Genomic DNA, 25,449 nt, shown 5'->3' on the forward strand with positions numbered 1-25,449 from the left:
TGTCAGGCTGCGAGTGTGATAAACCTAAAAGCTTGCTTAATGTCGGCCTGCCTGTACCCAACAGATAGAGCACTTTGTAAATGAACCCGCCTTTGATAAATATATTAAGGAAAGCTGCGAATAAAAGGCAGAGACTTCTCATTTGTAAATAGAACCCTCGCTACATGGGAATTAGAATGATAAAATGAGGTTCCATGTAATTAAGTTTGTGTAAGACCTGAAATCCGTGCAAATACCTTCCGGAATTCTGAAAGGAAGCTGTCAGTTCAATTAATCTGAACATCACCCCGAGAATGTGCTGAACAAAATTAAGCCGTAGATAAAACCTGGGCTAGTATTTTGATACGTAATTCCTGTATCATTTCTTTGCTTCTGTGATCATTTTATTTAATCCACCACCCCCAGTTATGTGCTAAGCCATCTACAAAGAGACTGCTGGCCAGGCCACCAAAAACCTTAATCCACCATATAGCATGTGTAAAAAGGGGAGGGGGCGGCTGGCGGGTTTTGCTTGTGTGGCGGTGGTGATGGTGGTGGTATTGGTAATGGATGAAGGGAAGGTAAGGTGGGGGGTGCCATATGATCTCAACTTTTTTCTTTAACCATATCCAAGTGAATACATGTATATCAAACAGCAGAGACCGGTGACTTAGTACTAAACACTTTGCTGATAAAGCCGTAACATCCTGATAGCTTGCATCCAGGGATGCCACAAAGATAGAGTGTGTGTTCGGTGTGTGTGTGTGTGTGTGTGTGTGTGTGTGTGTGTGTGTGTGTGTGTTTGTGTGTGTGTGTGTGTGTGTATGTGTGTGATGAGGTGTGGTAGGAGGGGGGACTGTACATAAACGGTTTTTCCACCCTTTAGGAGTCTTAACCATCTTGGCTGCCGGGTGGGAAGAGGGAGACGAAGGCTTTTGAAAATGAAAGACAGAGCGATGCTGGTGGTGGAGATAGGGAGGACGTGAAGACTTGACTCACCAGTTGTTTACTTGTAAGATGGTCAGGCCTGTGTCTTGGGCTAGCTGCTTTTTCTGTTCTTCAGAAGGGTACGGGTGCTACAAGAGAAAGACAGAGAGATAGACAAGATAAGTTTCTTTGTTCAAAGAGATTAACATAAATATTCCCATATTGTATCACACTCAGAGAGAGTGAGAGTCGTGGTTGAGGCATGGACGTTGTAGCTCCCAGTCATGACTATGTACAGGTGTATTACACTGTGTGTATTCTGCTATAACATGTATTGTGTAGGTGAAGATATATCTTCCCATGGCCTACACCTAACCCCGCCCCTTCCTAATGTATAGACATGACATACAAAGCATACACATGACTGCCAACACAGTGAACACACACACACACACACACACACTGCGCAAATCAGTGCAAACCTGTCAAGAGGTGGTCAAACAAGTTTGTCAAAACTTGATAACCCTCCTTTCTCATTCATCCAACATACCCACCAACAAGCCTTTCAAACACACCTCCCCCACACACAGCCTCTCTCCCCCTCAATCTCCAGTGTCTTAGACTCCCGATTGTAATACAATATATAAAATGAGTGGGTGAAGATTTGCATTGAATCCATTTATTTTCCTTAGATGTCTGAAGGGAAAACATGGTACTCTGGTTTCTGTTTCATTGAGAGGCCAGTGCAGCATTGAGAGGAGCAGAACAGAATGATAGGAACTGTCTCCTCTCTCTCTCTCTCTCTCTCTCTCCCCCTCTCTCTTCTCTCTCTCTCTCTCTCTCTCTCTCTCTCTCTCTCTCTCTCTCTCTCTCTCTCTCTCTCTTCTCTCTTCTCTCTCTCTCTCTCTCTCTCTCTCTCTCTCTCTCTCTCTCTCTCTCTCTCTCTCTCTCTCTCTCTCCTCTCTCTCTCTCTCTCTCTCTCTCTCTCCTAACACCTCTACCTGCAAATGTAATTCTCAGAGTGGAGATGCAATGATACTATTTGTGTCAGCTTCAATATAACCCCCCCCCCCCCCCCCCCCCCAACGCTGTTGCTGCTATGAAGCATGACAAAACAACAGTGATCGCTGGTGACAGATGTCTTTAAGGGCCAAATTAGGAGACAGCCGCTCCGCTCCGCACACACGACACACACACACATACTGGGGTTTAAAAGGTGACATCTTAATCCTACTCATCCATCCACACACACTTTACCCTCTCCCCCTCCTCCTCTCTCCTTTACCCTCTCCCACCCCCTCCTCTCTCCTTTACCCTCTGCCACCCCTCCTCTCTCCTTTACCCTCTGCCACCCCTCCTCTCTCCTTTACCCTCTGCCACCCCTCCTCTCTCCTTTACCCTCTCCCACCCCTCCTCTCTCCCTTTACCCTCTGCCACCCCTCCTCTACCCTCTCCCACCCTCCTCTCTCCTTTACCCTCTGCCACCCCTCCTCTACCCTCTCCACCCCCCTCTCTCCTTTACCCTCTCCACCCCTCCTCTCTCCTTACCCTCTGCCACCCCTCCTCTACCCTCTCCACCCCCCCCTCTCTCCTTTACCCTCTCCTCCCTCCTCCTCTCTCCTTTACCCTCTCCCACCCCCCTCCCTCCTTTACCCTCTGCCACCCCTCCTCTCTCCTTTACCCTCTCCCACCCCTCCTACCCCCTTCCCTCTCCTTTACCCTCTCCCCCTCCTCCTCTCTCCTTTACCCTCTCCCACCCCTCCTCTCTCCTTTACCCTCTGCCACCCCTCCTCTACCCCTCTGCCACCCCTCCTCTCTCCTTTACCCTCTCCCACCCCCCCTCTCTCCTTTACCCTCTGCCACCCCTCCTCTCTCCTTTACCCTCTCCACCCCCCCTCTCTCCTTTACCCTCTGCCACCCTCCTCTCTCCTTACCCTCTCCCCACCCCCCCTCTCTCCTTTACCCTCTCCCACCCCCCCCTCTCTCCTTTACCCTCTCCCACCCCTCCTCTCTCCTCTACCCTCTGCCACCCCTCCTCTCTCCCTTTACCCTCTGCCACCCCCCTCTCTCCTTTACCCTCTCCCACCCCTCCTCTCTCCTTTACCCTCTGCCACCCCTCCTCCCTCCTTTACCCTCTCCCACCCCTCCTCCCTCCTTTACCCTCTCCCCCTCCTCCTCTCTCCTTTACCCTCTGCCACCTCCTCCCTCCTTTACCCTCTGCCACCCCTCCTCTCTCCTTTACCCTCTCCCACCCCTCCTCCCTCCTCTCTCCTTTACCCTCTCCCCCTCTCCTCTCTCCTTTACCCTCTCCCACCCCTCCTCTCTCCTTTACCCTCTGCCACCCCTCCTCCCTCCTTTACCCTCTGCCACCCCTCCTTTACCCTCTCCCACCCCTCCTCCCTCCTTCACCCTCTGCCAACAGCCTTTACTTTGTTTCTTTAAATATATATATATATATATAACTTTTCCTATCTTATCAGTAGAACAAACAGTAGAACATTTCTTCAGGTAACAATGTCTGTCTCAATGTGCCCTTTTTAATTAAATTAATGAAGAAAAAAACATTTTAGGAATGTGCTCAATTAATAACAAACATGGCTGGAATTGGACAAATAATGAATCAAGGCTGCAAGGGGGATTAATCTGATTTCTACTTCTGTATGCAGTCCCTTTTAATATGCTAAAATCATTAACAAAGAAAGATGATAGTGCTTACATAGAAATACATTTTCTGATTGCCAGGTGCTGACATTTTCTTGCTGAGGCAGACAGGTTTTCTCTGTGTGTGTGTGTCTCCACTCGTATGAGCGTGGCTTTTCTCCTTTCATCCCTGCACAACAACATGTAATAAGAGTAAGGACCTTTCCTCCCTCTCCCCCCACTCTCAGCTTCCCTGGCTTTTTCACATGAACATAACCCACATCAAACACTGACATGAACACACACACACACACACTAATGGGGAGCGGAGGTGAGGGGAGAGGAGCAGGCAGGGCCAGATTGGAAATGGAGTGGGTCATTTACATTGCATTAAGGCTTCCTCGGCCTCTCGGGCTCAGACCCGGTCATCAATCGCCCCACTGTCAGCCGGGCCGGGTGATAAATACAGCGGGCCGTGGCACGCCGTGGCCAGCAGCACCACATAATGAATGGTTTGAACAAACAAGAAAGATGTCTCATCAAGGAGAGTGGGGATGTTAAAGCCCCTCGCCGCAAAAAGCCCTGAGTAAGGAGATTTACTCCCAACCACATAGACACGACACTAAAAAATCCTATTTCACTCAGCCTCCCTCCCTCCCTCCACCAAACCCCCCACCTCACACACACATACAGTATATATACACACACGCACACACACAGTAAACGTGTGCCTGTGTCTTACAGCTTACAGCCACCCCCCTCTCCACTCTCCACCTCCCCTCCTCATCTCTCTCTCTCTTTCTCTCTTTCTCTCGTTCCCCCTGTTACTATGACTGAGAGAGTGCAGGCCACCCACACCTTTACGTTGTGGCAGCATTCTAAAGCATGGGGGCTCTGAAAATCACGGCCACACAAAATGGAGAGTGCTGCGGTCTATGAGCTAATACAGGCTGGGGTGTAGAGCAGTGCTGTGTACACACAACCCAGAGAACTAGGCCATCATGGTAGGCTAGCGGGTACAGGTCTACAGCAGCTGGGAAATTGGAGAAAGGGTATTTAGACCTTTGAGCAACCTCTTCACGTTAATTTCCTCCGTAAAAAATCGAAGACAGTAAATCACCAATGTCAAATAAATAATATGAAAACCCGAGATAGATATACTCTGAGTAAGAGACAAATGTGTTAAGTCGAAATAATAAATAATTCAGTGTTTTTGATTGGTGATTGTTTTTTTCTTTCCTTAAGATGTCTGTCCACCCTCAGAAGCATGTGTGTGACATGATTTCTTAATGGATGCAACACAAACCAAACCCACAGAGATCAAAGAGGTTATTGAAAATCTCCCTCAGCTAGCTTTGAATGGAATCAATAGAGCGAGTTACAAACACCACGACCAATATCCTGAAAAGGGAATTGGCCACAAAATGTAAAGCGCTCCATCCAGTCTATAAATAATTAGGCCTAGAAATGAGCGCCGTGTTTTATTGCCCAGTCCACTGCGGGACCGGCCTCTTCCGATCGAAACAGCTCTGTTAATTACATGGAAGTCAGTTAATGGCACAAGCATGCACTACCCCGCCACCACGCTCCTCCAATTTCTACTATCTGACCCACAGATACAACCCCCAATACACACATACACTCACACACTCACGCTCACACACATTCACACACACACACTCGTGATGGAGACGTGCTGAGGTGGATGGTGTTCTGCCAGACTGCAAGGTTTGTGTGTGTGTGTGTTTGTGTGTTTGTGTGATGGCTCTGTTGGCCAAATTACAGGGTGTGATGCTCTCTGTGCTCTCTGATAGCGCTGAATGTAATGGCCCCTGCGGTTGCTGCACATTACCAGCTGAGCTAGGCTTCCATCATTCCTCCTTTAGCCCCAGAGACTACCCTGCCAGACCAGTTATTCTACCTTACCCTACATCCACTAGACCACTCTTCTACTTATCCCATATCCATCAACTCCTACTGCATGCCCATCCATTCAAATCTACTGGATGTATTTGCTATGGATCAAATTCATATATTGTACAGTGGCAATTCCTACAACACCCCTCCTTAATGCAACTGTGCAGCCATTACCCCCCCCTCGCCCCCCCCATCCCATCCCAACTCCATCTCACCCCCACCCCTTTATCCCCCTCCACCCCCACCCCTTCACCCTAAGCCTACTGCAGACCCTAGCTGATGGATGACATCATCAGCAGCAGGGCCAGTGTGGCATGAATGATAGTCCCAGGCCACAGGGTTGCAGTGTCCTGCAAACCCATTCCATGCTAATGACTCCCTCTCTCCCTCCCTCCCTCCCTCCCAGGAAATCACAGGCCATTGGCTGTTTACCCCCAACGCCATGGCAACACCACCAACCAACCTCCCATTTGTTTTGTTTTCCTGCGTTGTGTTGATTGGTGTGATTTGGTCCCATCGATGTCGCTATAGGCTTATTAAAACCATATATCCTTTCAATCTTTATTTCAACAATATTTAATAAAGACGCCACTTAGCAAACTGACATGATAATTGTTTAAGTGTCAAATATTTTTGACAGTATTGCTTATTGTGTTGATAGGGTTTGGTTGGACCGTATTGTAATAATGTGTACGTGGATCTTCTATTCTGCTTTATGCAGCAATGTATTATTCAAATGTAGGATTTCATATATTTTCCAAATTGATTGCAATCTTATTTGTTTTTTAATCAAAGTGACTAGCAGGGATAATAATAATATTCACAGTCTAAATAAAAATAATCAAATAAAAGCATGACATTTTAATATGTACTCTGCATAGAGTTGGAGTAAGATTGGCACTTTTTAAATATAAATATGCCATTGTTAATATTATTACAGTTATGATTTATATGACAAATGACAATGAGATTGAGGCATTGCTTATAGATCAAAAAGATATGCCATAAATATATCCAATTTGACTATTTGAAGTTATCACTCATGATTTGATTACTATGCACGGCACGATAGCACGTTTTTAAAATTTCATCATGAAAGCCCTTTTCCTTGAATTGTTGGATGTAGTTTATCAGCCCGGAGTCTGACAACGTCAAATGGTCTGACAATTGACAATCTTACAGTCTAGCTATTTCATTATAGTCCATTTTTAAGAAAATGAACATTTGACTGCTGAAACGTAGGCCTATATTTTTTGAAACCTTGCTTGTTGTTGAAGCTCAAAGACAAGGTTTTTGGTGGCTGTGTACTCCTCTCCTCCTCTCCCCCCCTGTGTGTGTGTGTGTGTGTGTGTGTGTGTGTGTGTGTGTGTGTGTGTGTTTGTGTGTGTGTTTTTGGGTGGGTGGAGGGGGTTGAAGGGGGTTAGGTTAGTGTTTGTTTTATTTTCCTGGGGACTAAGCTGCTTCCTGACAACAGGGAGAAAACAGGCAAGAATGCCACATGACTCAATGACTCAACCTCTGTTGCTTTTCAACTGCCTGAGACTGTGCCAGACACACACACACACACACACACACATAAAACACACTCCCACACAACCATCCACCAGCAATCCAGACCCCATCCATACCTATACACACACACACACACACACACACACACACACACACACACACACACACACACACACACACACACACACACACACACACACAGACACACACACACACACACACACACACACACACACACACACACACACACACACACACACACACACACACACCACACTGACACACACCATAGCCTCTGCTCTATACTAGTACCATACACACCACCATATTCCCCTCTATAAGACTACAATCTGCCAAATAGTCTGGTGGCTCCTAGACTGCTCTCTGAAGTAAAACAGTTATCATGTCATAGACATCAAAGGGGTGGCCAGGCAGCCCTATTGTGGAGTGTTAGCTTGGCTCCCAGTGCTCAGTATTGTAGTACTGCCTTCTGCAGCGGTACCATGGCTGTGGCCCCAGCCCTCCCTCAACTCAACTCAGCTCAACAATCGCTGGCTGGCCTCCTGCATGGGGCTCCTGGCCCCCGGCCAGTCAGACTGTTTGCTCTACACCATTCATTTATGTTCACTGGAGATGGTGCAAGAGCCTGCCAAGCAAATTGTTGCCCTGTGAAGGAGGGAGGGGAATGAGGAGGTGTGGGAGTGGGAGGGAGGGGAGGAGGCATCTCTAGAGGATACGCGAGATCTGGGCTTAAACGTCCATGAGGCTAAAAACCAATCACTCCCACACTCTCCCAGAGCAAGCACAGGGGCTGAGGCTCATGGGTAACGGCCTACACCCAGCAGCCAACCAGAGGAGAGAGATGTTTACAGTGAACTGTACTGTATGTCTCCTGGTGGACTATTTTTGAGAACATCCTTATTATCAACTATCTAAGAAACTATCCACAGTGGGGAAGGTAGAGCTTGGTGTTACCACAGCCTTTTACTGTATATGGCGAGCAGGTGGATGGAGTGGTTTGGGAGATCCTCATGTGAGTGTGTGTGCGTGTGTTGTTTTCCAGACTCTGGTCTCAGATGTGGCCCGCAGCCATAGAGATGGGACTGTTTAATCATCAGATCAAGTTCATGGCTTCTCTTTCCACCACACGGCCACCCCACCGCTTTCAAGGGGAGGAATATGATCCCCTTATCCTTACAGAGGGGGCCTGGTCTCACTCTCTCTCTCTCCCCTTCTCTCCCACTCTCTCTCTCTCTCTCTGTCTCTCTCTGTCTATCTGTCTCTCTGTGTCTCTCTCTCTCTCTCTCTCTCTCTCTCTCTCTCTCTCTCTCTCTCTCTCTCTCTCTCTCTCTCTCTCTCTCTCTCTCTCTCTCTCTTGTCTCTCTCTGTCTCTCTCTCTGTCTCTCTCTCTCTCTCTGTCTCTGTCTCTCTGTCTCTGTCTCTGTCTCTGTCTCTCTCTCTCTCTCTCTCTCTCTCTCTCTGTCTTCCTCCGTATTCTACGGCCCTGGCAGCTATACTCCCCACACTCAACACCAGCCAGTCTGACCTCCTCTTCTCCTCTCTTCTCTACTGTTCTCTTTCTTCTCCTCTCCTCCTCTCCAGGTTTCCGCTCACACTTTAAGCCAGGTCCTACAGGCCAGGAATTTGGCCTGTTTTTTCAGACCAGGCTCTTTCTACTGCTTTGTTGTGGTAACTGGCTGCTGTGGGGCACTGGAGCTCAGAGCTAGCCTGATGTCAACACTCAGGCACACTTTGTACTGCCCTGTGAAAACTTCATCAATGGCTTAACATGGCAAAATTAACTTTACAGTCCTTTTTTATAAAGACTGTACCAGTATACCAGTACAGCAAGGGTGGTCATCTTTGGTTTTGCACAGCTTGCAGCAGTGGGTGTGAAGTAATTCATGTATACTCTTTGTAAGTGACTTTTAGGGTCTATAAGGTAGTCATTAGGGGGCTGGTACAGTCACCTAGGGCCAGTGAAAAGGGAAAGGGCCCATCCCCCTGGCCCATCATTCAGGACCCCCCATATCCACACCACTTGCCACTATTGCCTGTCATAAAGTCATTGGGAGCCTCTGCTTACACGCTAAATGGCCCAGTCCACTGCTAGCTGGATAAACATCGACACCACTTTAATGACCTGAGCACACATTGTTAAGCAGGGAATCGGTGAGCAGGCTAACAGGCTAGCAGGCTAACAGGCTAACAACCTGGGTCAGGCGGCAGCTTCCAAGGTCTAAAGACACAGGAGGAAGAATTTGGCCCTAAAAGTTCTCATGTTAACTTAATGGTGTCCAGATCCACCTGGCTATTGTACCCAAACGGTGAGGTGAGAGAGAATCTGTTCTAGCCTCAAGCAAGGATAAAGGAAAGGAAAAAATGGCCCTATAGAAAGACTTAATCCTTCACGTTGTAAGAGACATGCTTAACTCTTCATGTGCTGCTACAATGGCACACAATTTATCTAACTTGGATTTTTCTCTGGGAGACTGAAAAGTATCACAGTATCAGTAAAGCCAGGACTTGTAAGTCACAAACCCTAGACCGCACATGTCCCATGTATTACACCATTATGCATCTAACTACCTCTGAACAACCCTGCTACATTATCTAACTCCCCCACCGTCCTTTTCCCCAGGGCCTGAACTTCCCTGCTCCATACTTTAATATATTTAGTCTGCGTGAAACAGGACAAGGTTATTACACGCTGAGTGTCCCAGGAATCTCTGTGCCCCTCCAAGGGGATTCTGGGTAAGCCAAGAGCAACAGGGTCAGACGACAGGGATACAGCGCCGGCCGTACTTCACCTCCTAGACTCTCATGGTCTGTTGTGAATGAGTCTTAGTATTAACATGAAGAGTTCCTCTAAGTTTCCCCCTTCTCTATTGTGTCCTCTAAACATTGTTTCACTTTCACAAGAATAAATAGAGTGGGATTTTATCTTGGAGCAGTGGCACAGGTTAATTTGTGGGGGCTAAGAGAAAGCGGTTTGTTCCCCTATGCTAGATGAGGTCCTGAAAGTGGCACTTGACGGAATCTCCTTCCACTTGAGTATTAAGTTAATGAGCGTAAGTATTTAAGTAGTCATACCCAACCAGGACGTCTCCATTCTTTCTCTCAGAAAGACACTCCATGTTGGCCTCAGAAATGGCAACGACAACAGCAGAGTAACCACTTAGTATAGGCTAACAAAACCCCACAGGGCAGGTATGTAATGTCAAGCCTATTTGGAGATGTTATAGCACATTTGTAATGTCAATTTATTTGTTTTTTTGGGGTCAGATATCAAAGCAGGATAACATTTGTCCATTACAGGGGGTGAAGGGGGTGAGGAGCTGTGTTCAGAAACAGCTGCAGGGGACATTTCCTGTTTGTTAATGACTCTAAATGTGTTCAAGGCAACCATGTCAAGTCCTTGTTTCTCTGAATGGACTGAACACTGCTGGGGTAAGGAGTAGCAGTTCTCTTAACACTGTGACAGACAGACAGACAGACAGACAGACAGACAGACAGACAGACAGACAGACGGACAGCCAGACATTCAGACACTCAGGCTCAGGCCCCAGTCGAGGAAGAAAGCTGGGGTGAAGTGCTGAGAGTAAACCACAAGTTTATTCATCTCAAATCACAGGCACTTTGAGCAACTCAGGTGAAACAAAGACAGCCAAGCCCTGATCAGTCACCATACCTGTTGTGTCTGTTTCGGTTGCAGGATGCCATTTCTGCCTTTCACAAACACACATCTTTGAGAAGAGCCCTTTCATCTGGGACGGTTGCATGACTCAAGGAAGATATCTCCTTGTCAATCATCAGTGTGTGTGTGTGTGTGTGTGTGTGTGTGTGTGTGTGTGTGTGTGTGTGTGTGTGTGTGTGTTGTGTGTGTGTGTGTGTGTGTGTGTGTATGTGTGTGTTGTGTGTGTGTGTGTGTGTGTGTGTGTGTGTGTGTACATGTGTATAACTACGTTTCTGTTCACTGACACATGCCGTGAGGATCTTTCACTTTCTTAATGTTCCACGAGAGAGGAGTGGAGAAGAGAGGAGTGGAGAAGAGAGGAGTGGAGAAGAGAGGAGTGGTAGCTTTTAGAGGTCTAGGCTGGCTAATCGTGGCTATACTCTTAAGTGCATTCTACCTCCCTCCGTCCCTCCCTCCCTCCCTCCCTCCCTCCCTCCGGCTGTCCGTCCATCCATCCCTCCCTACCTCCCTCCCTCCATCCCTCCGTCTGTCCGTCCGTCCGTCCGTCCGTCCATCCAGCCATCCATCCATCCATCCATCCATCCCTCTCTCTCTCTCTCTCTCTCTCTCTCTCTCTCTCTCTCTCTCTCTCTCTCTCTCTCTCTCTCTCTCTCTCTCTCTCTCTCGCTCTCTCTCTCTCTCTCTCTTTCCCTGTAGTGCTTTCTGGCCTGATCCTGCCCTGGGGCCGTACTGACCTTTGACCTGGCTGGCCCAGCCTGGCTACAGGCCCCTCGTTTGTTACAGGCTTTATCCACTGACAAAGCAGGCAGGAAGCTGGCAGCCACCCAGCAGCCCCATGGGAGGATGACCATCAGCTAGCTCAGCTTACCGCTTATTAGACCAGGGTGGGGAGTGTGTGTGTGTGTGTGTGTGTGTCTGTGTGTGTGTGTGTGTGTGTGTGTGTGTGTGTGAGGGTAGGAAGTGTGTGTGAGGGTATAGAGTGTGTGTGTATGGAGTGTGTGTGTGTGTGCGTGTGTGCATATGCCCGTGTATGGAGTGTGCATGTGTGTGTGAGGGGCAGCGGGAGCCTAATCAGAAACGATCGTAGCTGACCTTTTTTTTTTCATGCATGCCGCCGGTTTTCCTAACTAATGAAACGCAAAGAAGAAAAAGCCTGGAAGCCACAAACGTCCCCGTCTCTGGGCTAACCCGATCAGCTACGCATGTTAGTGACAATCAGGCAGGCGTCCAGGCGAAGGACTCAGGGGACCTTGCAGTGTATTTCTGTTCTGACCGCTGCTCTCCTCTCCTTCCCTCTCCTTCCCCCTCTTCCTCTTCTCCTCTCCTGAGTGGCCAGCAGAGCTCACTAAAACATTAGATCATAAGACACTCCAGTTTCCTCTCAGCACTCCATAAAAGCTGGGTAATTCATACTTCATTTAAATACATTGCCATTAACAAAGCTGATGAACTTTTACTCCTTAAATCTAATGGGCCATTTTGCCTGGCTGCTGGCACTCTCTCCTCTCCTCTCCTCTCCTCTCCTCTCCTCTCCTCTCCTCTCCTCTCCTCTCCTCTCCTCTCCTCTCCTCTCCTCTCCTCTCCTCTCCTCTCCTCTCCTCTCCTCTCCTCTCCTCTCCTCTCCTCTCCTCTCCTCTCCTCTCCTCTCCTCTCCTCTCCTCTCCTCTCTCTCTCTCTCTCTCTCTCTCTCTCTCTCTCTCTCTCTCTCTCTCTCTCTCTCTCTCTCTCTCTCTCTCTCTCTCTCTCTCTCTCTAACTTTCTGCCACTGAGAGGCCTATGCTAATCCACACACAGTCAGTCAGTGACAGTGACTCAGTGTATGACTATCCACTACAGTGATTGAGGGAGGGGGGAAATAAGGGGATTTGGAGGCTTTTGTCTGACCTCTGCCACAGACAAGCAATGACACGCACCCTATTCTGTGGGACTGGGGGATTTGGCACTCTCTCTCTCTCTCTCTCTCTCTCTCTCTTTCTCTCACTATCTCTCCCTCTCTCCCTCTCTCTCTCTCTCTCTCTCTCTCTCTTTCTCTCACTATCTCTCCCTCTCTCCCTCCCTCTCTCTCTCTCTCTCTCTCTCTCTCTCTCTCTCTCTCTCTCTCTCTCTCTCAATTCAATTTCAACTTAAGGGCTTTATTGGCATGGGAAACGTATGTTAACATTGCTAAAGCAAGTGAAGTAGATAGTAAACAAAAGTGAAATAAACAATAAATATTAACAGTAAACATTACACTCAGAAGTTCCAAAAGAATAAAGACATTTCAAATGTCATATTATGTCTATATACAGTGTTGTAACAATGTGCAAATAGTTAAAGTACAAATGGGAAAATAAATGAACATAAATATGGGTTGTATTTACAATGGTGTTTGTTCTTCACTGGTTGCCCTTTTCTTGTGGCAACAGGTCACAAATCTTGCTGCTGTGATGGCACACTGTGGTTTTTCACCCAGTAGATAAGGGAGTTTATCAAAATTGGGTTTGTTTTTGAATTCTTTGTGGATCTCTGTAATCTGAGGGAAATATGTGTCTCTAATATGGTCATACATTTGGCAGGAAGTTAGGAAGTGCAGCTCAGTTTCCACCTCATTTTGTGGGCAGTGTGCACATAGCCTGTCTTCTCTTGAGAGCCAGGTCTGCCTACGGCGGCCTTTCTCAATAGCAAGGCTATGCTCACTGAGTCTACATAGTCAAAGCTTTCCTTAAGTTTGGGTCAGTCACAGTGGTCAGGTATTCTGCCACTGTGTACTCTCTGTTTAGGGCCAAATAGCATTCTAGTTTGCTCAGTTTTTTTGTTAATTCTTTCCAATGTGTCAAGTAATTCTCTTTTTGTTTTCTCAAGATTTGGTTGGGTCTAATTGTGTTGTTGTTGTTGTCCTGGGGCTCTGTGGGGTCTGTTTGTGTTTGTGAAGAGAGCCCCAGGACCAGCTTACTTAGGGGACTCTTCTCCAAGTTCATCTCTCTGTAGGTGATGGCTTTGTTATGGAAGGTTTGGGAATCGCTGCCTTGTATGTGGTTATAGAATTTAACGGCTCTTTTCTGGATTTTGATAATTAGCGGGTATCGGCCTAATTCTGCTCTGCATGCATTATTTGGTGTTTTTCGTTGTACAAGGAGGATATTTTTGCAGAATTCTGCATGCAGAGTCTCAATCTCTCTCTCTCTCTCTCTCTCTCTCTCTCTCTCTCTCTCTCTCTCTCTCTCTCTCTCTCTCTCTCTCTCTCTCTCTCTCTCTCTCACGCACCATATTCTGTGGAACTGCTGGGGGATTTGGTGGTCTCTCTCTCTCACTCACACACACACACGGACCCTAAAGTGCAGGGGAGGGTCATTAACCTCTGGGGCTAGAGCAAGGCACGATGGCTCCCCGGCACGGAGGCTGTTGACAAGCGACTGTGTTCTTTTCAACAACTCGTTGAGCCACACCCCTCCCTCTCCCCTCACCCCCCACTTCCCCCTCTCCTCTTCCCCCTCCCTCACCCCTTCCCTTCTCAGGAATGTAACACAACCGCTCGCTGAGGTAACCCAAGCCCCTCCCTCTCTCTCTATTTCGTTGAAAGAGAGAGAGAGAGATAAAGAGGCCGACTGGAGGTGTAAGACAGCTGTTCTTGTTTTTTCTCTTGCCCTCCCCCCCTCTCTCTCTCTCTCTCTTTCTCTCTCTCTCTCTCTCTTTCACTCTTGCCCTCTTTATATTTGCCACCACCCCTCTGCCTGTACTGTGGAATAATTAATGAGTCAATTGAGCTGTGGAGAGAGTGGAGACTGACCAGCAGGGGCAGGGTATTTTATGGAGCTATAGTAATGACTCCAGTACAGTACTGACTGTAGCTCCACTACCTATTCTTCCAATGGAGAGGGGGGATCCAAAGCACGACCACCACCCCAAACTTGGACTTCCAATATGGGAACTCCGCTCTTCTACGCTCTCGACCTAACTGGTGTTTTCTACCGTTCCAGTCCTACTCCACCCATCCCCCTCTCCTCTCCTCTCCTCTCCTCTGTTCTTCTCCTCCCAGCCCCTCCTGATGGCAGGATCAGGGGCCTAACTAGCTGACCTGTCTGGTGATTGATGATAATGTCTCAGGAAGTCATTTTCCCCCACAGCGCCCTGCCTGCCGCCCTACTGCCTTTCACCAGGCAGGCTGAACCACTACAGAGGTGACCCAGCCAGCCCAGCCCAGCTCATCACAAACACAGACACACAGGCCCACTTTCAACTTTCTGCCTGGGCCCCCACAAAAAAGGCCCCCCTAAGCCCCCCCCCCCAAGGCCCCCAGTTCAAACACTGGTGGAGGACAATGGGTGTAGTCAATACCAGGACCAACAGTGGAATGACTGGGGTCGGATATTAGCGTCCATAGGAAAGCTCATCCATAAGGGATGACAGAGGTGGATGAAGGATAGTAGATTGTGGAAGGTGGATGGGCTTTGGGATGAGGGTCGGTGGGAGAAGGCCTCATCTTGTTGTTAAAATCAACAATGGACATCTTGAAGCGGACCAGGCCGGTGATGGTGATGGCCCCGGCCCCTAATTCCAGGTGCTAAGGATGGTTCCCCCACAACTCCATTACTGTCAGTGGTTACCAGGTCCATTATGGCAATTAGGAGCCCTTCTAACACTAGGAATCCCTCGGCCTGTGCTGCAATTGCTAACATCTGCTAACATCAGCCTCCTTCCATGTTCGGTACGGTTTTCTTTGCTTAAACACACATCTTTTTACAGTCACCGCTGTTTTTTCTTCTTTCTCCACAGCGCACTCCACTTTTATTTACTTAATTCCACTCAAATTGTGCCTTAAAGAGATCCCTCTCGGTTTGAATCCAAATAACTTAAAATGATCCATGAAGAGAGAGCTCGCCTTCCACTGCTTTTCCATAGGCTTCATTACTTTTTCATATTGGAGCAGGAAGAGAGAGAAAGGAGGGAGGGAAAATGGCGTGGAGGACCGCTAGCCTATTCATCTCCCCCAAAGGATTGTGGGTTAATACACGCTCTTGCATAGGCCAACAGGGCTGTGTGGCGAGCACATCTGTCTGCCTGGATGGGCTCCTTAATGAAACAAGGCAGCCTCTGGGTGCAAAGATGAATGGCTTCCCTCAACGAAAAAGGACTCTTCTAACAGTGGCTGAATCACAGGCTGAGGCACAGGCCCAGATGACAGGGCTCTATACATTCAATACAGTGGAGACTCAAGCCTGTGTCCCTGAGAGAGAGGCTTTAACAAAGAGGGTGCCAGGTAGGAGAGAGGACATGGTCACCAGAGCAGCTCCCCACGGTGATCATATCAGAGATCCCCTAATGCGAACAAGAGTTTGACTGATCTGGGAGAGAAAGAAGAGAGTGAGAGAGAGAAAAAGGAGACGTACAGTAGAGAGATAAAGAGAGAGAGAGGGATGGAGGGGCTGAGCCACCTGGGGCTGATGAGTGGGGCTTGATGTGTGTGTGCGTTTCTGTGTGTGTGTTGTGGCTACCACTGTGTGTGTGTGTGTCTGTGGTGACCCCTGGTCAGGGAGTCTTGTAACAGGAGCTCACCTCCGGTTCTCCTCTCTCCTCTCAGTGTGCTGAACAGGCACCTGAAGACAGGATTAGCCATTGTGACCCAGCCCCAAAGGTAACAGAGATGCACCTCCGGGGACGGGTCTGAAACACACACTCCCACGTGCTGCAGGCAGGATCCAGCCGGCCGACAAGAGGTTGGGAGAGATAGAGAGGAAGGATAGACAGGAAGACAGGATGACGGAGGGGAAGGAGGAGAGGGGAGGATAGAGATAGAAATACAAACAGAACAGGACACTAACAAGGGGAAGATAGAAGGTATAGTATAGTGTAGTATCAGTCTGGGTTTGGTTAAGATGTTGTCATTAAGGTTTTTGTCACAGGGGAAAACACAAAAGCTGTACATAAGAAGATTGTGGATCCTGTGCTGAGGTAGCGCCCTGGGGTGGCCGAGATGCTGCCTGTGTGGAAATTGACGCCTGTCACTGTGTCTATGATTCACCCCTGCCAGTGTGTGTGTGTGTGTGTGTGTGTGTGTGTGCTCTGCTGTGACGAATGAGCAACGCTTAATTTTCTCCTGATTATGCGGGTTGCTGGTCCTCTAAACCTCTTTGAACTTGTAATTGCCGCTGGTTTCAATAATGAACATTAAGGAGGGATTCAGAAAAGTGTGGATAATTACAGGTTTCCCCCCTTTTAACTTCTTCACGCTGGATGAAGAAGATGAGGTTAAGGATGAGGAGGCGGAAGAGGTATAGGAGGAGAAACAAGGAGAGAGGAGGTGCGGGTTGTGAGGCATGTGGTGTCGCGCCAGGCTCTCTTTATCTAAATAATTGTACAAGCTCGGTTTATGAGCTTTAGCAAGAGGCTCCAGCCCTGGGGATACGGGGGTACTAGCTCGCTCTCCCCCTCGATCAATATTCACACAGATTCACATCTGGAGCCAAGGCCTGCTCTACTTAGATTGGGATTATTTATATTTTTTTTATTAGATTTTTTTCCTTCTTTCCTCTGTCTCTTTATTCTTGGCTGAGCTATTTTTTGATACGGCAGGCGGCTGGGCTCTGTATCGTATGCGCTCATCTGTGTAGCCTTACATGATCTTAGGAGATGTGGCTGCCAACAAGCCAGCCTCTGAACTAGGCCTGCTCAATGGATCACAGATACATGGCTACATCTACACATGCTCAGATTCACATGGCCTTATGGTGCTATAGATGGACCAATCCATTGTGGGTAAAGGGGTGACACATGCGGATAGGCTATAAAAATCTGTCAAAAAAGTGTCAGGGGGAGGAAACCACAACAAATTGACCCACTCACTCAGTTTCCCTCCTCCACATAGACTGTACATTGGCGGATATGAAACTGCATGCCCATGGTGTCAAAGCGAGCCATATTATTGAATGGAAAAGATGAAGAGGGGAGGAGCGCGAGGGGAGTTGAGATGAGAACAAGAGGCATGGCTCCCAGTTATAAGGACCCCACTGTGAAGGAATCCCCTGCCTGGAATAAGCACAGAGCAAAACAAAAGCAATGGAGGAGGAGGGGAGGGAGGAAAGGGGAGGTGGAGGAGAGGAAAATCACACAACAAAATGTCAGGAGTGGGATTTGGTGGAGTCAGGGTCCCATGACAAACCAAACAGTGGAACAGCACCAGGTCTGTTTTTGATTTCTGCCCGATGCCTCCATCCCTTAACCTCCCCCCTCCTCACCTATTTGTGCTGCTTCTTTTCCCTGCATTTCCTGGTGTGAGATGAATATCAAAGGGGGGTAGGGGGTTCTGGGATGCTCTGAGGCCTGCAGCTTAGAGGGAGCAAAACTACAGTATCTCATTTAGCTGGTCACCACCAACCCAACACATCACAGGCCCCTGATTCAACTGACCGAGGGGGCTATTTATAGCCTGCAGGGAGCTTTTCCCATTTTTCAATTTTCCCACAACCCCCTCTGGCTTGGTAAGGTGCGTGGAGCAGAGGAGAAGGTGATAGGGGAGATGGAAGACAATGTGAGGTTGGGAGAAGGAGAGGTCTGAGAAAATTACTCTCTGAGAAGATTCAAAAGCCTTAAACCCATTCCTCTAACACAGTCTGCAATGGAGAAGAAAACCACACAAAACAAGGACAAGGAAAACCTCAGATATTCTGGGCCTCTCCATCTGTAACAGAGCCAGTCCTGGTTTGGAGTTTTCCCACCATTGGGGCACCGCATACTGTAGCACAGACTGCCCTCCTTCCTCCTTCCAAGTCCATTACATCATAAACCTCCATTTCCCAAAGAGTAAGCTAGGTCTGGCCTTAGCCAATGGATCAATGTTATGACTGCAGCAGTGGGTTAGGCCAGTAGGAGGGAGGGAGGCGCGAGGGTTGAGGGGATAGCTGAGGCCTGTTTTTGCTGAAGTGTGAGGCCTTAGAGGAGACGAGAGGAGTCTCCAGCTATGGAGCAGTAGTTTATAAATCCTTCACTCCACAGGCTCTCCTCTGTTTGTCTTCTGCTTAGGTCAGGGCATGTGCAGTAACCTCGACAGGGGGCCAACAGGGGCTGAGTATGGGCACCTGGTCTTGCACAAAGTGGCCCCTAGCACTGTAAACACCCATCTGAATGTGCTTCAGATAGCCCCTGGCTTCTCTTTAAGAGATTCATCTCAACTAAAGATGCACTCAACTGAGACAATTCAAGCTTTCTCAAATAGGATTATTTTATTTTTTGTTCGTGACTGGAAACATCAGTGGTAACATACATGCATTGGCCTCTTGCAATTTGTTTTCCTTTTGTTGTTGTTTTGGGGTGTTGTTTCTCTTTATGGGAGAACATGTTGAGGGTTGTTCTTTTTTTTGTTGGCAGGCGCTGCAGAGTTTCACATGGCTTAATCACCTCCTAACAGCGTCAACAACGTGTTGTAAACATCCCCTTAGCGAAAGCACTCATTTCTGCTACTTCATTAAACAAGGAGCGTTAAGGAACGAACAGCAGGCCTGAGCATTAACAACAGGGAGGGAGGGAGGGAGGGAGAGAGAGAAGGGGAGGAGAGAAGGTATGAGAGGCTGTCCTCACAACTGCCTGTTAATAACAGGTAGGGTAAACTCTAATAAATATCACACAACACTGTTTATCTAGGGAGCCAATGAGGATCTATGTGAGACATTGACAGAAACATACAGTAGGTGTGTAACAACTGCAACAACGCTGTGCTGTATTCTGTATTCTCTATCAGTGCCACTCTAGATTGTGATCTGTGAAGTGGAACTATGACAGATCTGGATTAAGGGGGCCAAGTGAAAATGTCTAATGTCGGCGCGTGAAACAATTCACGGCTATTACCCCCTAATGCTCCACTAAACCTGTGGAGCAGCCAGCCAGCCACAGACTACAGGGCTGTGCGTATTGTAAACAAAGCTTTGTCAATCACGACACACCAACACCACTGGGAATTACTGTAAAAAGTATCCGACATGAAACAACCAAAGGTTGATGTGGCTTGTCATATAATTATACAGCCCAGAAAAAGGGGAGTCACTGGATACCACCTTCTAAACTTTCAGGGAGTTTTTTCTCTCTTTCTCTTGTATGAAAAAAGGTCTTTCTCGTTCTTGTAAATCCCTGGTAGACAAAAACTGTTTGAAATGAAAACATTTATTGGGGTCTAGTTTTTGGTTGTCATGGTTTTATCTTCTGGTGGAAGGTTTAGTTCTGTGTCTTTATCAATGAGGACTGACTGGCGGTGAGGCAGCTTCCCAGCTTCACAGGGCCATGTGAGAACAAGGCTAGCGAGGAACAGATGGTAGACTGAGCTGAGGTGACTTGTGTCCTCGTTCCAGGGTCGCTGAGCTGAGCAGCATTAGTTAGAGGAACCAAAGGCCCCTCCTCACCACACCTGAAGCTCCCCTTCAATCATTATCCCTGACTTCAGTGACTTCCAAAATACAGCCACTCTCCTCTCTCCTGATGTATTGTTGCTTCACTTTTGTTTAGTAAACTTCAGATAGAGACTCCATATATGTACACGTAATATGGCAACTCTCTCTTTCTTATAGGCATATAAGCCTGGGGGCATGAGGTATGTGTAAGCATACACACACACAAGGGTATGCAGCGGCGGTGAACCAAACTGTCGCCTGGGTTGCCACGGCTGACTGGAGAGCTGACTTCTTGGCTCCGAGGCAAATGAGCACATGACAGATTAGTGTGTGGGCCTCCTTCAGCCCTGAACCTCCGTGACCCCTTAGGAACCCCCATCAACCCCCCTTTCTCCCTTACACCCCCTCCTGTACCTCACAAAACACAAAACAAACTCAGTGAGAAGAGAAAATGAAACCACTACCCTCCCAATGAATACCCAGAGTAGTACGAAACATACTCTTTATCTCATATAAACATACAAAATCATATCCAATTCTAGTGGAATAAAAATACATTGTGTAGGCAGCAAAAATATGGTATAAACAGTTTTAAAAACAGTGCTGTAAAATGAGAACGGTTGTGTATTTCAAATTGTTTGCAGATGTGATATGGCTATAGCGGTGGCCCTAACAATACACATGGATTAGAAGGACTCAAACAGACTAACAGAGAGACAGACAGGGGACACTACAGAGAGAGATGTTTAGTCTACTCAAACACAACCGGCCGTCCTCTCTTTTTCGAAGGCAGACTAGTACACTTGTTTATCGTTTCGGACAAACACTGGTTACCAAGCTTGGCCAACACTGCAAAGCCCATGACTCCAGAATGACCTAGCTAGCCAGGCTCTTTTATGTCTCTCTCGCTCTCTAAAGGGTCGGTTCACAGAGCCACTCCCATCGGGGCTCGATCTGGAGATGACACCTGGTCACCATGGAGACTAATGCTAGGTTGAGGGGGAGAGTGTTCTGTGTTCATTTGCTAGTGATGTTTGTGGTGCTGATCATGTCATCACTACCCATCTACTCATCACGTCATCACTACTCAACTACTCATCAAGTCACCACTACTCATCTACTCATCACGTCATCACTACTCATCTACACATCACGTCATCACTACTCAACTACTCATCAAGTCACCACTACTCATCTACACATCACGTCATCACTACTCAACTACTCATCACATCATCATGTCATCGCTACTCATCATGTCATCACTACCCATCTACTCATCACGTCATCACTACTCATCTACTCATCACGTCATCACTACTCATCTACACATCACGTCATCACTACTCAACTACTCATCACATCATCATGTCATCGCTACTCATCATGTCATCACTACTCATCTACTCATCACGTCATCACTACTCATCTACTCATCACGTCATCACTACTCATCTACACATCACGTCATCACTACTCATCTACTCATCACGTCATCACTACTCATCTACTCATCACATCATCACGTCATCACTACTCATCTACTCATCACATCATCACGTCATCACTACTCATCAAGTTATCACTACGCATCTACTCATCACGTCATTACTACTCATCTACTCATCACGTCATCATGTCATCACTACTCATCACGTCATCACTACTTATCTACTCATCACGTCATATCTACTCATCACATACTCATCTACTCATCACATCATCACTACTCATCTACTCATCACATCATCATGTCATCGCTACTCACCACGTCATCACTACTCATCACGTCATCACTACTCATCACTTCATCACTACTCATCTACTCATCACGTCATCACATCATCACTACTCATCACGTCATCACTACTCATCACGTCCTCATCTACTCATCACGTCATCACTACTCTTCTACTCATCACATCATCACTACTCATCTACTCATCACGTCATCACTAACCATCTACTCATCATGTCATCACTACTCATCACGTCATCACTAACCATCTACTCATCACGTCATGTTAAACCCTATATTGAGAGGGTTAATACTATAGGTGCCATCTCCCTACTGCCGCTGTGGTTGCCTATGTTACCATTGATAGTTATGTTTGCGTAACCAATTTTGCCCTGGATCATGGCAGTCACCATGTCACAATGACATGACACTCATGGCATTCCTACCTTGCAGCATCTGACTTACAGATGTCTTCATACACCCATGATTGTAGGAGATAAAAATCCCCATGATATAAATAACTCATTATTCTCAATAACACAAAGATTCACAACATTCAGTCACACCCTTTGGCAGTGAAAGATACCAGTCATATCTAAGATTCCAGTGGATACGCAGCAGGGCTCTATACGAAACACAATTCAAATTAACCCACGTGAAAGTGTTGTTTGGCTCAATGGAGGACCCCCAAACTGACCATGGGATATATCACTTCCCTTTCAGAGAGCCCAGGGGAGCAATATACCTGGCTTAGCAGCTTAACAGCATTTCCCCAAACACCCCAGCCAAAACGGTGCATGTCCCAGCACAAAACCTGAGATGCTTGATGCCTGCCTGAGAGTGCAACCCCTTCCTTCATAGACTGCATTACACATATGGGTGAACGCACGCACATGCACACACACACACACACGTACATGCACACACACGTACACGCACATGCATGCACACACACACACACACACACGCACATGCACACACACACACAAACACACACATACACACACAGACACCCACACACACACACACTCTCACACTAGCCCCACTAGGTCTGCTCCTGAGGTCCCCTATTTATTTTTATAGGTGTTTGAGGATTTAGGTTAGTCAAAAGACAAGGCCAGGCCAGGAGTGGTATCTTTGTATCTGAGTGCTTCCTGTTTTCATTGCCTGGTCGACCCTTGCCTTAGCAGGGTCTATTGGGGGCTAACAGAGGGCTAGCAGGTTGCTACAAAAGAGGAAGGCTGAGGGCGCCAAAAGGCTAATTAGGAGAACTTGCCAAATGAAGGGGCAGCCCCTTTTACTGCTATGGAAACGCCCCAGCTAGCAGTTAGCCTAGCAACACAACCTCACTCTCTGTCTATCTCACCCTGCCTATGTCTTCCCTTTTCTCCCTAGAGCCCACCTCCCTCTTTCCCTCTCCTCTGCTCCTTACATCTATCCTATCTTCCTGTTTCTCCATCCCTCCCTCCCTCCCTCCCTCCGTCCCTCCTTCCCTTTCTGCTTCCCTGCTTTTGAAGCGCAGTCGAACATTTTACCCCTAACTGTGAAGTTTACCTTTCTGATAACATAATCTCCCTGTAGTATTGAAAAGCTTATACCAACAGTCTGGTATTTCCCTTCCCTTAATGTGACTGGAAGACATCCAGAAACTCAGACAGAGGGAGGGAGAGAAGGGGAGGGAGGGGAGAGGGAGAGAGTGTCTCTGGCCCTCTACTACCAGCTTGCGCCAGCTGATCTCAGCAGTTTGCCAATTCCAAACGGGGCATTAAAAGATGCCAGCTCGCATGCTTTCTGCTGCTATATGAATACATACATGAAAGAGGCTGGGCTTATCACAATAACTCTAATGAATAATTGCCGTCGTATTCATTACGTATAAAAGATATCAAATCTCGGCTGCCACACACAAAAAGCTGTGTTTCATTCTCCCTGGGCTGACTGAAGGCTGACTGAAGGCCGGTGAAGGACTGAGGGGCAAGTGCCAATTGAAGCAGGCCTATTTTCCATATCTGATTGTGATGAAGAAAGCCGCCCTGCGATTTCTCCCATGAGAGTGTGAGGTCAGGATGAACCCAGGAGGGGGGAGAGGAGGGAGGGTAGCGGAGGGGGGAGGCGATTTTATTATTCTGAATCCGAAAGCCAACAATTGTTACTGTTGGCCTGTGTTGTTTTTCGTGGTGTGAAGGGGGTCCCGTCCTTTTGAGCTCTTTCAGAATAGGTGACAATGGCTGGATGTTGAGAACATATGTAGGGAGACCCCTGTGGTCGCTCTCATGGTGGAGAAGCTAGCATGCTGGAGAAAATACAAGCCCCGCTACCTTTCACTCTCTGCCTCAGTTAATGAATGTGTCAATGGAAGAATGCCGCAATAGGCCATTCAGGGGCCAAAGTCCCCAAGAATTCGCTCCTGCACAAACGCATCCTGAAATGGAAAGTACATTTGCCTAACAAATTAAAAGAAAAGGTGAATGGGTGTATGTGTGTGAGTGTGTGTGTGGATGGATTGGGGGGCTAGAGTAAAGTAGAGGGGGATAATTAAATTAGTCTTCTTTTTCGACGAACAAAACATTAAGGTAGGTTAAAAGGGAGGGATTATTGCTTGTACAAGACTGGCCTGGGCGTCTCACAAAAGAGACAAATAAAGATTTGAGAAAACATCTAAAAGCAGGAGAGGTAATAAAGGAGAGTGTGAAAAAAGGGGTTTTGAAAGCTTTACTTCTCTGAATTAGAACAACTGCCCCTGGATCCAATCTATTGGGTCTCCCCTTTCCACTCTTTCAATGCAATTTTAAAACAATTCTAAAGGAAATTGGTGGAGAGGCTGCAAAGCTTTCTTTGCTTCTTTCTCTGCTTTTTTGGAGCGGGGGAGCATTGGAACTGTGAGAGGCCTTCAAACAGGCATTCCTCGAGTCGCCAGGAAAGAAGCCTAATGATCCCTCAATAAAGCGAGACATATCTACTTACACTACATCACCAAAAGTATGTGGACACCACTTCAAATTAGTGCATTAGGCTATTTCAGTCACACCCGTTGCTGACAGGTGTATAAAATTGAGCACACAGACATGCAATCTCCATAGACAAACACTGGCAGTAGAATGGCCTTACTGAAGAGCTCAGTGACTCTCAACGTGGCACTGTCACAGGATGCCACCTTTCCAACATGTCAGTTCGTCATATTTCTGCCCTGCTAGAGCTGCCCCAGTCAACTGTAAGTGATGTTTTTGTGAAGTGGAAATGTCTAGGAGCAACAACGGCTCAGCCGCAAAGTGGTAGGCCATACAAGCTCACAGAACGGGACCGCCGAGTGCTGAATCGCGTGGCGCGTCATCTGTCCTCGGTTGCAACACTCACTACCGAGTTCCAAACTGCCTCTGGAAGCAACGTCAGCACAATAACTGTTCGTCGGGAACTTCATGAAATGGGTTTCCATGGCCGAGCAGCCGCACACAAGCCTAACATCACCATGCACAATGCCAAGCGTCGACTGGAGCGGTGTAAAGCTTGCCACTATTGAACTCTGGACCAGTGGAAACGCATTCTCTGGAGTGATGAATCACACTTCACCATCTGGCAGTCCGACGGACGAATCTGGGTTCATCGGATGCCAGGAGAACGCTACCTGCCCAAATGCATAGTGCAAACTGTAAAGTTTGGTGGAGGAGGAATAATGGTCTGGGGCTGTT

At 47.6% G+C, this 25,449-nt stretch overlaps 1 protein-coding gene across 2 annotated transcripts in view; it reads right to left on the reverse strand.

Moving 5' to 3' along the window:
• LOC311145388 (homeobox protein Meis2-like) overlaps positions 1-25,449 on the reverse strand; it is a 79,199-nt gene that overhangs the window by 10,708 nt on the left and 43,042 nt on the right. For both annotated transcript variants that reach the window (XM_084181611.1, XM_084181610.1), the window contains one exon: positions 979-1,055. In XM_084181611.1, the coding sequence (XP_084037737.1) occupies positions 979-1,055 (77 nt within the window). The remainder of the gene's footprint in view (positions 1-978; positions 1,056-25,449) is intronic.

Source organism: Coregonus lavaretus, assembly GCF_964263955.1.
Source record: "Coregonus lavaretus genome assembly, chromosome: 18".
In the NCBI taxonomy this organism is placed as follows: domain Eukaryota; kingdom Metazoa; phylum Chordata; class Actinopteri; order Salmoniformes; family Salmonidae; genus Coregonus; species Coregonus lavaretus.